The 15,524-nt window shown below is 36.7% G+C and overlaps 1 protein-coding gene across 6 annotated transcripts in view; it reads left to right on the top strand.

The window, feature by feature from the left end:
- The window catches only part of TTC21B (tetratricopeptide repeat domain 21B), a 97,575-nt gene that overhangs the window by 44,749 nt on the left and 37,302 nt on the right, over positions 1-15,524 (top strand). For all 6 annotated transcript variants that reach the window (XR_001438619.3, XR_003721278.2, XR_013402009.1 and 3 more), the window contains exons 19-22: positions 736-842; positions 6,675-6,863; positions 8,736-8,846; positions 9,852-9,933. Coding sequence is in view for 3 of the 6 variants with exons in the window: in XM_077957133.1 (XP_077813259.1) it covers positions 736-842; positions 6,675-6,863; positions 8,736-8,846; positions 9,852-9,933 (489 nt within the window). In the remaining 3 variants the exon portion in view is untranslated. The remainder of the gene's footprint in view (positions 1-735; positions 843-6,674; positions 6,864-8,735; positions 8,847-9,851; positions 9,934-15,524) is intronic.

The raw sequence follows: 15,524 nt of genomic DNA, 5'->3' as shown, positions 1-15,524 counted from the left end.
GGGTTTTTTTTTATATAACCCTATTTTTAATAAAATTTTTTATAAAGTATTTGGCATTAACCAAATATTTAAAAAGCACTTACCATGTACCAGAGTTTGTTTTCATTACTTTGCATATTTTAACTTATTTAGTAACTTATTAGCTTTTAAAATCTTACATCCACCCTGTGAGGCAAGTGCTATCATTTTTCCTATTTTACAGATGAGAGGGAATTACAGAATGGTTAAGTACCATGCTCAAAATTAAAGGGCTAGTAAGTGGTAAAGCCTAGATTTGAAACCAGACTGTTCAACATCAAAGTCAGTGCTCTTAATAACTGTACTTTATTGCTTATCAAGTATCTTTGATTTTTAAAAGAGCAGTTATCTTCTTAACTGCATATAGCAACTACCGTATCTTCTTTTAATGACTTCTGTAAACAAATTTTTATACACTTAAGGGTAAAACTGGAAATTATTGTGGTGTTAAATTGTTATCTCTTAATATATGTCTAAGAAAAGCCTCTAGTTGTTAACCAGTTCTTTAACTTTTCATCCAGCCAGTTTTTATCTTAAATCTTTTCTTTTCTTTTTTTTTTTTAATTTGACCATTCTTCAGGTAACTGAGAAAATTTTAACTGTATTCAGTATTTTTCAAAATCATTTTTTCTAGAGCCCAGTTTTTAAAATTCTGGAAAAATGTAAATATTTATTTAAGATGAATAATTTTTTCCATTACATTCCATTCTTTCATAGTAAATGAACTGTCAGCTCTCATGGAGGATGGACGTTGTCAAGTTCTTCTAGCAAAAGTTTATAGTAAAATGGAAAGACCTGGTGATGCGATCACTGCATTACAACAGGTAAACGCATTTGTCTGTGAGTGTGGTCATGAGGTAGGAGGAGATGGATGCAGAAGGAAATATGCCATGTATAAGAGGAAAGCAATCTCTTTTGGCCAAACAGCTGCAGAAAATATGTCAAAATCAAAATACTTATTGAATGCTTATGGATTATACATTTTAAATATATTATTACTACTATTATAACAATTAGGAAAGATTGGAATTTTTAAATCCTGTTTTATAGCTGAGGAGACTTGGTTGAATAACTTGTGTGAAGTCATATGACTAGTGTCATCATCAGGATTTGCACTTAGTGCTTTCTTCCTCCATTTATTTAGTTGTTCTTTTTTCTCTTAATATTTTGTGGTTCTCAACATAGAGGTTTTACACAGATTTCCTTAGGTATGTTCCCAACTGGTTGATTTTTTTTTTGTGATGATTCAGTTTCTGGTTTGCTAACAACTTCTTTATAAGTCACTTAAATTATTATCAAATATACTCTATGCATCTGTCAAGATGATCATATGTCTTTCCTCCCATTTTTCTTTTCAAATGTGGTATATTAAATTGATTTATTTTCAAATGTTAAACCACACTTACATCACTGAAATAAATGTTACTTTGATACAATTTTTTAAAAGATTTGCTGGAATGTAAAGTTGTTTTACAGTATTTTGTTCAGGATTTCTACATCTGTGTGTTCAACAAATTGATGCTAATTCTTTTTTTCTTTTTTCTTTTTTTGTTTTGTTTTGTTTTTGAGACGGAGTTTCACTCTTGTTGCCCAGGCTGGAGTATAATGGCGTGATCTCAGCTCACTGCAACCTCTGCCTCCCAGGTTGAAGCAATTCTATTGCCTCAGCCTCCCGAGTTGCTGGGATTATAGACGCTTACCACCATGCCCAACTAATTTTTGTAGTTTTCGTATTTTTAGCAGAGACGGGGTTTCACCATGTTGGTTGGGCTGGTCTCAAACTCCTGACCTCAGGTGATCCACCTGCCTTGGCCTTCCAAAGTGCTGGGATTACAGGTGTGAGCCACCGCACCTGGCTGCTAATTCTTTGATGTTTGGAACAATTCAGTGTTCCAGACCTTGAGACCCAACTCTTTGAAGGAAAGGTTTTAATAGACTTCAGACTGATCATTTTCAAATTGCTTCTTATATCAATTTGGATTTTTTTAAGTAGTCAGTTTATCGTTAAATGTATTAACATAAACTTATTTATTGTATCTTTTCTTTTGAATGTCTACAAATGCAGTGAAAAAGATCCCCTTTTACAAACCTGATATTAGTAATTTTATTTTTCTTCTTTGATAATCAATTATGCTAGGGGTTCATTATCTTATTAATATTTTCGAAGGGTCAACGTTTGCCTTTTCTGGCTTCATGAAATGTTTTCTTTCAACCTCATAATTTCTTCTACACTCTTTGGGTTTGGTTTACTAATTTTTATTTTATTTTAGTTTTTAGCCTCTTGAAATAGTATGTTAGGTAATGGATTTCGAGCTTTTGTTCTTTTCTTATTCATTTGAAGCAATAAATTTCTCCCTCAACACTGGTTTATCAGCATTCCACAAGTTTATTATTATTTTATTATTATTATTATATTTATTATTATTATTATTATAAAACATTTCCTCATTTTCACTTTGACTGGTTCTTTGACCAGTGGGTTATTTAAAAGTGTAGCATTCAATTTTTATGGAGGTCTGATTTGCTTGTTATCTTTTTGATACTGATTTCTAGTACACTTCTGCTGTGCCAAGGCATACTTTGAATGATTCAATCCTTTGCAATTTGTTGAAGCTTGCTTTACATCCCACGTTATAATCAATTTTGGTAAAGGTTCTTTGTGAACTTGAAATAATGTGTTTCTAGCATTGCTGTAACCATAATTATTTTTGCACCAACCTAATAAATACTTAGTTCAACCGTATGTCAATTAGGTCAGATTTGTTGATTGATTTCTCTACATCTTCCCTGTTCTTAGGGTTTGGTTGTTATTTGTTTGCTTGGTTTTGGTCTGTTTGTATGAGAGGGATGTTAAAGTCTTTCAGTGTGATTGTGGATTTCTCTTTTTCCATTTAGTTGTATGTATTTTTGCTTCATTTATTTAGAAGATACATTATTGAATGATCCAGATTTAGAATTACAATATCTTCCTGGTGAATTAAGTTCTTTAGAATAATAAAATGGCCTTCTTCATTTCTAGTAATGCTTCTTGCTTTAAAATCTCCTTTGTTTTGTGTTTATATGGCTAAGTCCAGCTTCCTTTTAGCATGGTATATCTCCTGCATTCTTTTACTTTCAATTTTCCGTGTCCTTTTATTGAAGATCTGTCAGCATATAATTTTTTTCTTGACAATCTTAATCTATTATAATTTTTTAACATTTAATATAATTATGAATTATATTTGGATTTGGATTTGCCATCTTATAATTTATTTTTTTCTGAATTTTCTTGACTTTTATGAGTTAAATTATTCTTATTCCACTTTCCCCTCTATTATTGTGTTATTTATACCTCCTTTTATTATTTTTCAGTGTTAGCTACATTACAACACACATTTCTTCTTATTCAAATTCTGTTATTCTACTTTTGCCTTTTCCATTATTGTTGTCAGGCATTTTAAATTAGTTGTTTGAAACTTTGTTTATAGGGAACACAATGTGATATTTTTATTTCAGTATCAGATACTGGAAGATTTTTAAGTAAATCTTCTAGGTTCTCCATCTCATTTAAGCGATTTTGCCTATCTGCTCTATCTATTATGTCTTGATTTTGCAGCTTACTTCTGAGAGGGATAATCTTACTTCCCAAGTTCCCTGAGGGCACTTTACCGTTCCCCAGATAGGATCCATAATATTGGTTTGTTTTGCAGTTGTCTAGTTGTGAAATCATCACTTGCCTTCTTCATACTTGATTTTTTTTAAAAAGACCATTTTTATCTCATTCTGTTTATCCTGTGTCTGTGAGCTCCCGTGATATGTTGGAAGCAACAGGTCTCTGAGGTAAGCAAGCAGTTTATGTATTACTCTGCTCATTTTCCCACAGAGAGTATCTGTCCAAGATTATACAGCTGGTTACTAGAAGAGTTTGAAGTGGAATGCAGATGCCTCAGTCCTAACCCTTTGTGCTTTCCAGGATACTGTACTAGTCACCTTTCGACTTGATTCCTGTGTACCCAGAAGAGTTCTGCATTCTGCAAATAATTTATAGTGTTTTGGTTTTGAGATTTAACCGACAGGGGCGTGTATATGTGTGTGTGCATGTGTGTGTGCATGAGTGTGGGTGCTTACCCAAGTTTCAGTAGGAAGTCCCAAAATTTTTTTGTCCTAGCTGTGAATGAATTGAGCTTGGATTATTAGATTCTGTGATATCCATCTAAGTTTATGATATCATTAAAGTATGTAATCTTAAACAATATTAATGTCTTATCCTTAATGGTTGGTACATTTTAGCTCTTATTTTCTGAATCACATGATAGAGAAATGCACCCAGCAATAGGTTAGCTATCAGAAGCTAGAAGGAAAGTGTAATCTTTGGTAAATGTAGACTTTTAAAACATTTTAGAAATAAATTTAGCTCAGTTCACTCCTTTATGAATATCATTAGTCCCAGTCACCATAGTTGTATGAGGCCCTGTGTTATAAAAGCAGACATATGAAGCAATATCAAAAAACAGCATGCCATGGCTAGGCAATACCAGCACCCCAAACTGTTGAGTTTATATGTTAGAGCCCAGGGATTATTCATCTTTGATAAGGTTTGAGGAACTGTAACATTCTTCCCAATGATGACAATGCTGTATATTCTGAATGACAAAGAGACAAATCTGAAGATGCAATTCAAACAGAAACCTGTAAGTGGAGTCAAAGTTTTTGATATTTTCTGTTCATTTATTCAGCGACCATTTATTGAGCTTAATTTTTCACATGATGTAACTTAGGGGTTCTGTCATAGTGTTTTTGCAAAGTTGCTAAACATTTTTGGCAGTGACAGATATGGTAAATTTAGGGAAATCTCAAGTCTTTGGAATTTTGCTTCCTAAACATTTCAGACTTTTCCAATAACTCTGCATTTCTGTAGCCCTCTCTGTCATCTTTTAGCCGACTCCATCGTTATTTCTTGCTTACAGTCCTGAAGTATCCTCCTGATTGATCCCATCCTCTTCCAGTCTCGTTTCCCTCTAGTCAGTTCTTCACAGTGCCACCAGGGTGATGGTTCCCAAAGGCAACCTGATCCTGTCATGCCAATGCTTATAAACATGGCGTAGTAGCTTCCCATGGCCTCTAGGATAAAATGTAGATTATTTAACAGGCTTACCTGTTGTATATTCTGTGTATCTTTTCAGCCATTTTTTCTTCTAATTATTTTATCAAACAGTGTATCCCTTATTCTCTTTCCTTCACATGTGATTCCTAATGCCTATGAACCATTCCATCTCTTCATGCCATCTCTTTTTCCCCAACTCACCAGGGTGTAACTACTAGCCATTCTTTTAATTCTCACCTGACTTCCAAGACTGAGTTAGGTTTTCTATTATGTACTCCCATGGCAACAGCATTTTCCTCTTATCTTGTTGGAAAAGGGACAACTGTCCTCTGGGGGCAGTTTGCCAGGGGCCTCTGTCACCAATATTTGTTCCACTTTCTCTTTAATTTTCACTTTCTTTCTTACACTTGCAATTCAGAGTCCAGATGTAAAACAGTAGAGGGCCATAAGTGATGGGACATCTCTAACAAAATTCTTGGAGGCTGCTACCTGGAAACTTGTGTCCTTGGGATGGTACCCTTACCCCTGAGGTGCTAGGAATGGGCCCCGGGGTCTTTCCCTGCTTTCTACTTTCCTATTGGCTAAGTGATGTCAGAGGAGGACATCTTGATATGTAGAGGTACAAGAATTCGGGGATGCAAGGATGCCTTCCTGCAAGACAGAGATCGTCCTATCTAAACCAATTGTTTTCAGGTTTTTTACTAGGAGCACATGCATGAGTGTGTGTATATGTGTGTAGCTATGTAAAAACATGAACAGATGTATGCATATGTATAATCCAAAACACACAAAGGTACATATACTGACATACTTAAACACATATTAATATAACCAAAATAAAAATTTCATGAAACAGTTTTAATGTTAACCACATGCTATATACACTTATATTTTTATTTCATTTGCAAAAGAATGCTGTTATGACTCTCTAAACCTCTGGCTTGAGAGGATAAAAAAAAAGAAAACCTGTTTCAAAGCAATTGTTTGCTAACATTTTGACAAGACTCCCAAGAAGGGTGCCCTGTGTGTAGCATAATATATTGCATGTGGTAGGCATTTACTGTTTGTTAAATGAATGCATTCATTAGTGAATCATTATGTATAGCTGAAACGTGAATTTTATTTTTGAAGACCTAAAACATGGGAGTTCTTACCATTTATCGAAGGAACATCTCAATGTTCCAGAAACCAGATGGATGGGTGGAAAGGCTGATATTCTTCCAATTTAACAATCTACTCTACATTCTTACCCTGAGGAAGGCCCCACGTCTTTGTATTTGTTTCAAGGTTGTATTTCCTCCTTAGTGAACTTCCTATACACATGCTTGTAACAGTGGGAAAAGACTCGGTAATTCCGTAAGTGTTTTGTTGGAAAGATACATGCATGCTGGCTCATTTGCAAAGAAGTACATGCTTGAGATCTCAAGAATACATTTTCTTTGGATCAGGATTTGTTAGATCAAGGGTTCATAATGTTTAAATATATCTGTAAAATTATGCTGTGTGTGAGTTATAGAGAATTTAATTTCCTTTCTTTATTTTTTTTATTCCTTTTATCCTGATTTTTTTCTAGGCTCGAGAATTACAAGCTCGGGTACTAAAACGTGTTCTGATGGAACAGCCAGATGCAGTTCCTGCACAGAAACATTTAGCAGCTGAAATTTGTGCAGAGATTGCAAAACATTCTGTTGCTCAGCGAGACTATGAAAAAGCAATTAAGTTTTATAGAGAGGCTCTGGTTCACTATGAAACAGATAATAAGGTCAGTACCTTTATAAAATTTTAAGTACCTTTTATTCCAGATGTCCTCTAATTTCCTCAGATGTAAAATTTTTACCAGCTTGTTTTAAAAGAAGATGTAGGCAGGGTGCAGTGGCTCTTGCCTCTAATCCTAGCACTTTGGGAGTCCGAGGCGTGTGGATCATCTGAGGTTAGGAGTTTGAGACCAGCCTGACCAACATAGGGAAACCTTGTCTGTACTGAAAATACAAAAATTAGCCAGCATGGTTGGTGGGGGGGTGCCTCCTGTAATCCCAGCTACTTGGGAGGCTGAGGCAGAAGAATCACTTGAACCTGGGAGGTGGAGGTTGCAGTGACCCAAGATCGCACCACTGCACTCCAGCCTGGGCAATAGAGCGAGACTCTATCTGAAAAAATAAAATAGAGAAAAAGAAGAAGATTTACAAAGAAATATAACAAAAATACAAGTTAAAAGATTAATATTATTCCTCAAAAACTTTCAAAATCTTATATGATGCCTTACATTAAGAATATTAAAGTTTAAGGCCGGATGCAGTGGCTCATGCCTATAATCCCAGCACTTTGAGAGGCCAAGGCAGGCGGATCACTTGAGTCCAGGAGTTCAAGACCAGCCTAGGCAGCATGGCTAAACCCCCATCTACTAAAAAGTACAAAAATTATCCAGACGTGGTGGCATGTACCTGTAGTCCCAGCTCCTCAGGGTGCTGAGGCAGGAGGATCACCTGAGCCCAGAAGGTCAAGGCTGCAGTTAACTATGATAATGCCACTGTACTACAGCCTGGGTAATAAAGCAATACCCTGTCAAAAAAAAAAAAAAAGCAGAACATTACAGTTTAAAAACTGTAATGGAACAAGTAATATAAAGCAACTTGCAAATTGTTTTAATATTTGTGTTTTTAATTATCAAAATAACTTAAATAATTTTCAAATTAATTTATTTTATCAATTTAATTTATCAAAATAATTGAAATAATTTTAAAATAATTTAAATAATTTCTCAATCACAAATATCTGGATTTAGATAATTCAGTTCCTTTTACTAAACAGCTGTTGTACACTCTGTATTTCAATTGGTGTTTAGTACTAAGGATGCAAAAATGGCTAGGCTGAATCTATGGCCTCATATGGCACAGTGGGAGAATAAATGTAAAGATAATTTTGGTGTAGTACACTTACATACATGACTGGTTATATAAAAACTAAAATGTTTTAACTCTGTCAAGATCTGAGAAGATCTGGAGAGATTATTAATTTTTGAAAATAATTAATGGCTAAACACTTAAGTAAGTGATCATGTACAAAAGACAACTATCCTCTAGAATTTAATGACTAGTTTGGACATTTTTATTAATATAGTTTTTTCAGATAAAGGGCAAAAACAACCTTTAGCAAGGCATAACCAAACAGATACCTTTTTCAGTGGTGGCTAAAGGAGTTGGAATCCTACTTTTAAATCTGAGGCATACCTTAGAGATTATCTCTTGAAGCTTTTTATTTTACAAATGAGAAAGCAGATTAAGAGAGGTAGAAGGGACCTGACTTGGCCCTGTCATGGAGGACGTGGGACTAGAATCCAATCTCCTGGTTTTAAGACCAGTGTTCTTTTCACAATGCATTATGTCACTCTACTTTTGAAGCGAGTTACTACCTATTTCTCTGTTTTTTTTTTGTTTGCTTTGTTTTTTTCTCTAGTGTAAGAGAAAATAGAGATGGTATACATACAGTTTTTTGTGGGGTTTTTTTTGTCTATTATACTTGGCATTTTTATTGCAATGACTTTTGGTCAACTAAAGTTTAATCTGTGTCCACATATTTTCCTCATTCACTTTTTATTCTGTACAGTGTCTGATGAATCTAGCCCTTTGCTTTACAGATTATGTTGGAACTGGCACGATTATACCTGGCACAAGATGACCCTGATTCCTGCCTGCGGCAGTGTGCTTTACTGCTTCAGAGTGACCAGGATAATGAAGCTGCTACCATGGTCAGTCCAAGGAACTTTGGTACAATAAAAGCAGTTGTGTTTTATAAGTTTTAAATTTTACCCCATGGAACTACTACTAGATGATGAGACATGGCTCATGTTGGCTTTTGGAAGAAATAACATTTTTCTTACTTTACTACATTTTACCAATAAAGACCCAGAATCATTAGGATTTTATTTATAAGAAAGATAAACCTAGGTCAGGTTTTTACATGCCCTTTTGGGTCTAGTTACTTTTTTATTTATGCCTAAGGGGATGCTTGGTTAGGTGGAGTTCATGTGGTAACACTAATTTGCTAAGAACTAACTTTTAAGTACTTAGGAATGGTGGACACATTTAAGAGTTTGGGTGGAATTTTTGGAGTTACAGGGGAAAAAAACAACTTCATATATCAGTCTAAGATGTTCTATTTTGAATAGAATTTTGGTTGTTTTTTTTTCTTATTTTTATGTGGACTAAAATATTTGTTAGCTGTGCAGACAGCTACGTGGATGACATTTTGTGAGGTTTATTTAAAGTTATTGTGGTTAAAAAGAAATATATGAAATCTGCATTTTAAAGCACATAATAAGAAAAATCTCAGTAGGTCTTGCTCATTTTTAATTTTTCAAAATAGGTATGATTTAAATTTTGTTTTGTTTTTGAATCTTCTCATTGTTATTTTAGTCAGGTTCAGTGAGTTATCTTTTCTACAATAGCACATACAGTGTGCAATTCCTTTCAAATTTCTGTTTTTAAAACAACTGCTAGGAACATATTTTTTGCTAAAAATACAATTTTGCAAGCAGAGCAATCTGTTTCACGTCCTTGATTATCTTCTGTTACACTGATCTCCAAGTTATTCTGCTCAAGGTGGGCTTGAACCTTAAATTCCTCCTTTTTATAAAATGCTACCCCCTCCTCATGTTTATCATCTATATTTTTCTAGTGTTAAATCTTGATTGGAAGAAGATGTTGTGTAAAATACATGGCAATATTTTTAGAACCAACTTTTATCTTTATAGATGATGGCTGATCTCATGTTCAGAAAACAAGACTATGAACAAGCGGTGTTTCATTTACAGCAGCTTTTAGAACGTAAGCCAGGTAAATACCCACTGATAGTATTTTTTGAGTTCAGTCACCCCTCCCTTACTCCTTTTTCTTCTGTTTAGTGGTTTTGCCCTTGGGCAAACTCCATCCCTAGTTGAATCAGACTGTCTACTTGTTCCACACATGGGCTTGAATAGCTGAAATGGCCATAAGGAAAATGCAACACTGTTGACTGGTCTCACTTTAAATTATGAGCACAAACCTGGCAATCCTACTGTATTCCAAGAATGAATTCATTGATTCTAACTATTTTTTCCCACTTTCTCTTGTCTCCTGAAAACTATAGGGGGAACCAGCCCCCAATATTTCAACATACATTCTTTTCTATTTTCCCTACGTGTCAGCTGGTCTAAGAAATAAAGAGAAAGAGTACAAAAGAGAGCAATTTTACAACTGGGCCTCCGGGGGTGACATCACCTGTTGGTAGGTTCCATGATGCTCATTGAGTCGCAAAACCAGCAAGTTTTTATTAGGGATTTCAAAAGGGGAGAGGGATATGAACAGGGAGTAAGTCACAAAGATCACATGCTTCAAAGGGCAATAAAAGATCACAAGGGCAGAGAGGCAGAGCAAGATCAGAAGGCCAGGGTGAAATTAGAATTACTGATGAGGTTCCATGTCCTGCTGGGCACGCATTGTTGTTGATAAACATCTTAACAGGAAACAGCGTTTGAGAGCAGACAACTAGTCTGACTAGGATTCACCAGGCTGGAATTTCCTAATCCTAGCAAGCCTGAGGGCACTGCCGGAGACCAGAGTGTATTTCATCCCTTATCTTTAATCGCATAAGACAGACACTCCCAGAGCAGCCGTCCATAGACCCACCCCTGGGAATGCATTCCTTTCCCAGGGTTATTCCTTACTGGGAAAAGAATTCAGCGATATTTCTCCTATTTGCTTTCTGCAAGAAGAGAAATATGACTCTGTTCTGCCCGGCCCTGCAGGCAGTCAGACCTTATGGTATCTCCCTTGTTCCCTGAAAATCACTGTTATCCTGTTCCTTTTCAGGGTGCCCAGATTTCATATTGTTCAAACACACGTGTTTTACAAACAATTTATACAGATAATGCAATCATCACAGGGTCCTGAGGTGACCTACATCCTCAGCTTATGAAGATGACCGGATTAAGAGATTAAAGACAGGCATAGGAAATTATAAGAGTATTGATTGAGGAAGTGATAAATGTCCATGAAATCTTCACAGTTTATGTTCAGAGACTGCAGTAAAGACAGGCGTAAGAAATTATAAAAGTGTTAATTTGGGGAACTAATAAAAGGCCATGAAATCTTCGCAGTTTTTGTTTTTCTGCCGCGGCTTCAGCCAGTCCCTGTGTTTGGGATCCCTGACTTCCTGCAACACAAACCTCCAATACCCTTGCCCCATTTCTTGCCCACAGTTAAAAGCCTTGCCACCTACTTCACTAAGAGAATACTTGCACCTGGAAGAGAACTTCTCCATTCTTTGTCACTAAATTTACCCACTCCTCAGCCTTTGTCCTCCCCAGGCCTGTGATCCCGCCTGTGTCCAGCTTCTCACCTACCAAAGGGCTTTACTCTTACAGTTCTCTCTCTTGAATTATCAATTTTTGCTAATCAACATATAACTGTGCTGTGACATCTTCCTGCTCTAAATAAATCAGTCAATAAAAATCAACTCTTAACTCTTATCCCCTCCCAATTACTGTGCCCTTCTTCAGTTCTTCTTGACAACAAATTTTTCTCTGAAGGATTTTCAAACATGCTGTGTTCACTTTGTCTCATCCACTGCTGCACTCCAGGGAAGTCGCTTCTGCAATGTGGTCGGTGACCCCCATACTGCCAGATCAGATTCAGTTCTCAGTTCTCTGCTGACTTGACCTGTCATCGTATTTGGCACAGTTTATCCCCCTCCACAGTGAAAGACTTTCTTCATTTGTCTCTGAGATCCTAAACTCACTTGGTTCTTCTTTTGCCCCATTGCCCGCTGTTTCATTCTCCTTTGTTGGAGTTCTCTTCTCTGTATGACCTTTAAATATCAGAACACTCTTAGCTTCAGTTCCTGAACCTCCTTTCTTTTTATATATTCACCCCCTAGGTGACTTTGTCCAGCTGCATGGCTTTATATCCCATGTATGTACTGATGTGTCCTAAACATTTATCTGCAGCCCTTACTTATATACACCTCTGCCTCTTTGCATTCCCACTCAGATGTCTAGGAGTATCTCAAGCTTAACATGTCCGAAATAGAACACCTGATCTTTCCCTCCCCTCTAAGTTTGCTCCACCCCCACCTCTCACCTCAGTGAGTGGCATCACTGCTCCCTGTTATGCCAGCCCAGACCTCACAGTTAATCTTTGTCTCATATTTCTCTCATATATCACCTCCAGTCTATCAGCAAATCCTTGTTAGTGCTATATTCAAAGTATACCTAGAATGCCATCCCTTTTTACTACCTCTGTTACTGCCACCCTGGTCTAAACCATTGCCATCTTCCACATAGATTATTGCAACATCGTCGTAACTCATCTCTGTTTCCATCCCTAGCCTATGAAGACTTTAGAAATGCTTTCATCGAAAATGGCAGAGATGCCCCTGAAAATTCTAGGCTAAAAAAGCACGGCTTTTAATTTTCTGTCTGTAAAAGAAATCTAAAAGTACACTGTGTAGGGGTTGGTATGGCAGTTCCACGGTGCCTTCAGGAAACCAGAGCCTTCTCCCTTTTTGTTCTACATTGTTACTCTGACTTGCCTGAGCATCACCTCATGGTTCAAGATGACCACTGCAGTACTGGGCATTGATGTTCCAGGGCCCAGATGGGGAAGGTGGGTGCAGAGCTGGACAAAAGGGCTTCCCAACCAGCAAAAAAATAAAACCCAACCCTTAGTAGTGTCAACTCCATGGCTGCAAAAGAAGGTGGGAAACGTTATCTTTTAGCTGCATCTAATACCCTGTAGAATAAAATCAGAATTCTGATAGTAAAGAAGAAAGGGATAACAGAAACTAGGTAGGCAAAAGCCCAAGCCAGTTACAGCCTTGAGCCTTTTTGTTTGCTGTTTCTGCTTCCCAGAATGTGCTCCTCCCAAAGGTCCATCTGGCTGCTGCCTCATTTTCTTTTGGGCCTTTGCTCCGGTGCTGCTGCTTCCTTAGAATGCCTTTCCCTCACTGGCCTACATCAAGTAGCACCACTTCTTGCTCTCCATCCCTTTATCCTGTTTTCTGTTCAGTTGGGTTTTTGGGGTTTGGCTTTTTGTTTTGTTTTGTTTTGTTTTTTTAAGGATTTTTGGGTTTTGTGTAGCTCTTGTGAAACAAAACCAAAAAAAACTATAAATCATAGAACAGAAGCATCAAGTGACCAGAAACGTTGCCCTTCACTGCTGTGTTTCCAGAATTGAGAAGGATACCTGGCCTAGTTAGTACTCGACAAATACTGGATGGGAAGAAGAGTGAGGGAGAAAAGGAGGAAAGGGAAGCAGGGACGGAGGGAGGAGAGGAAAGAGGAAAAGAAGAAAGAGAGGTGGGAACTGTTTGACTAATAGATGACTGTGTGTTACTACCTGTGTTACTAAAAAGAGTTTGAAATGGCAGAGAAAGTCCTACAGCTGTGTTTCAGTTCTTCTAAACCCCGGTCAGAGCTGCCTGGTTAGAGCCGCAGAGACACAGAGGTGGCAATCCTTCAAGCAGGGCATCTCAAAGAACTAGATATGCTCTACAGGCTACCTCTACTATTGCTTTTAATAAAAAGACGTTTGAATTTAGAGAACATCAGTTCATACTTAGAAATAAAATATCCCCAGTTGGCACAAAAATTGAAAGGAAAAAATATGGTCTATTTTTTACAGTAGTATCAACACTTTCTCTTTATTATTTTTACTATTTAATTTTTTTTCCACCTTGGGACTACCAGAGGCCATTTCATTTGTTTTTTGCCTTGTCTTTTCCAGAGTATACTTAGATGTTACTTAAAAGAATGCTGTGAATTACTTGACCACTTCACCTCTTCCACTCACCCTGGGTCCAAAATATGGGCTCATCTTGCCACCCACATTGCCCAAACCTACTTTTATTTTCTTCAGGCTTGTGTCGTTTTTTTTCCCTGCCATTTCTACCTTGTGTTCCACATTGTTTTCTCTTATTCCTCTTCTCTAAACTACCATTTGAAAGTAATATACATAATATTTTCATTCTATCTCAAGCGGTTCCCATTTCACAGTCTTTCCCTTTGAGACAATGATCTAACTTTATTTCTTAAAAAAGCAGACTTCTTCTGTTGTGAATATTTTTAAGGCATTAAAAGTATTACCGTTTTCTAAGATTTGAAGAATCTCACACATTATAGTTTTCTAAGATTTGAAGAAGCCTTCATGTGTCTTGTGGGTTTTGTTTCACTTAAGTTTCTGTTAGTTGGCAGCAGCCTTTTCCCCAAAAAAATTGGCTGAATAGACTGACTGCTTTGGACTGTTGGTAAACAATATAAAAGCAATTTTTTATAAATGCAATATAAGGATCTTGTATTCCAGCAACACCAAATGACATGCAACCACGCTTCCAAGTCTTTGCTTGGGTTTTTTCCTTTTGCCTAAAATGAACTTTAGCTTCCTTATCTCTTTTCTCTTTCCAAACACATAATCTAAAATATATCCCTCTTGGGAGAAAATACAAAAGTAAATCTGCATCCCACTACCACCACCTACATTAAAAAAATGTCTTAGGTGATGCTGGGTAGCATGAGCCACCATCCTAGATTTGCCTCAGAGTGAAGGGTTTTCCTGAATGCGGGGCTTCCCATGCTAACAGAAAGTCCCAGGCAAACTGGGATGAGTTGGTAACCCTAATCCTCGGTTACTTTGTCCATGCATATTTATTACTTATAGTATTTTACTAAAAATATTTATGTGCATATTTGTGTTGTTTATTAGACTGTAGACTCCTCAAGTTCAGGGAACTCACCATATTTATCTTATATTCCCAATATCAGACAAAATGCCATGCACATGGATGTGGCAACATAGATGTTTATTGGTTGAATGGATCAGTGAATGACTGTAAAACACCAAGTCAATTAAAAATACAGCAGGAGAATCGCTTGAACCTGGGAGGCGGAGGTTGCAGTGAGCCAAGATCACGCCACTGCACTCCAGCCTTGATGACAGAGTGAGATCTCAAAAACAACCACAAAATTTTCAGCAAATTTTTATTGTCTATGTGATATTTTTAATCGTAAGAGTTTTTAATCTTGTGTTGTATGCCTTGTTCTTACTAGTACCTTACACACTTATCCACAGATCTATTTTGTTGGAATTACTCTAAAACATGTATCTACATTCATTTTATGTGTACATTATTGTTTATCCTCAGTAACTCATCTTGTACTTTAGATTAAGGCTCTATTTTAGCTTATTTCAGAAATGTACTATACAAATTTGACTTAATTTAAGTAGTTGAAAAATTCCTCTTCTAGATCTAATTACTGCTGTCATGACAGATTGCCCCTTTTCTCTGTCAGAATCTCCAGATCGCCTTGAGCTTTCCCCTTCCTTCATAGTAATCGGTTAAGGTGTCTCCTCAGTTCTGTTTGCTTGATAGCTAGCCAACACATCCAGTCTGT

The sequence above is a fragment of the Macaca mulatta genome, chromosome 12 (assembly GCF_049350105.2).
Source record: "Macaca mulatta isolate MMU2019108-1 chromosome 12, T2T-MMU8v2.0, whole genome shotgun sequence".
Lineage (NCBI taxonomy): Eukaryota > Metazoa > Chordata > Mammalia > Primates > Cercopithecidae > Macaca > Macaca mulatta.
Note: the sequence above shows the minus strand (reverse complement) of the source record. Positions and strands in the feature narration are given on the sequence as shown.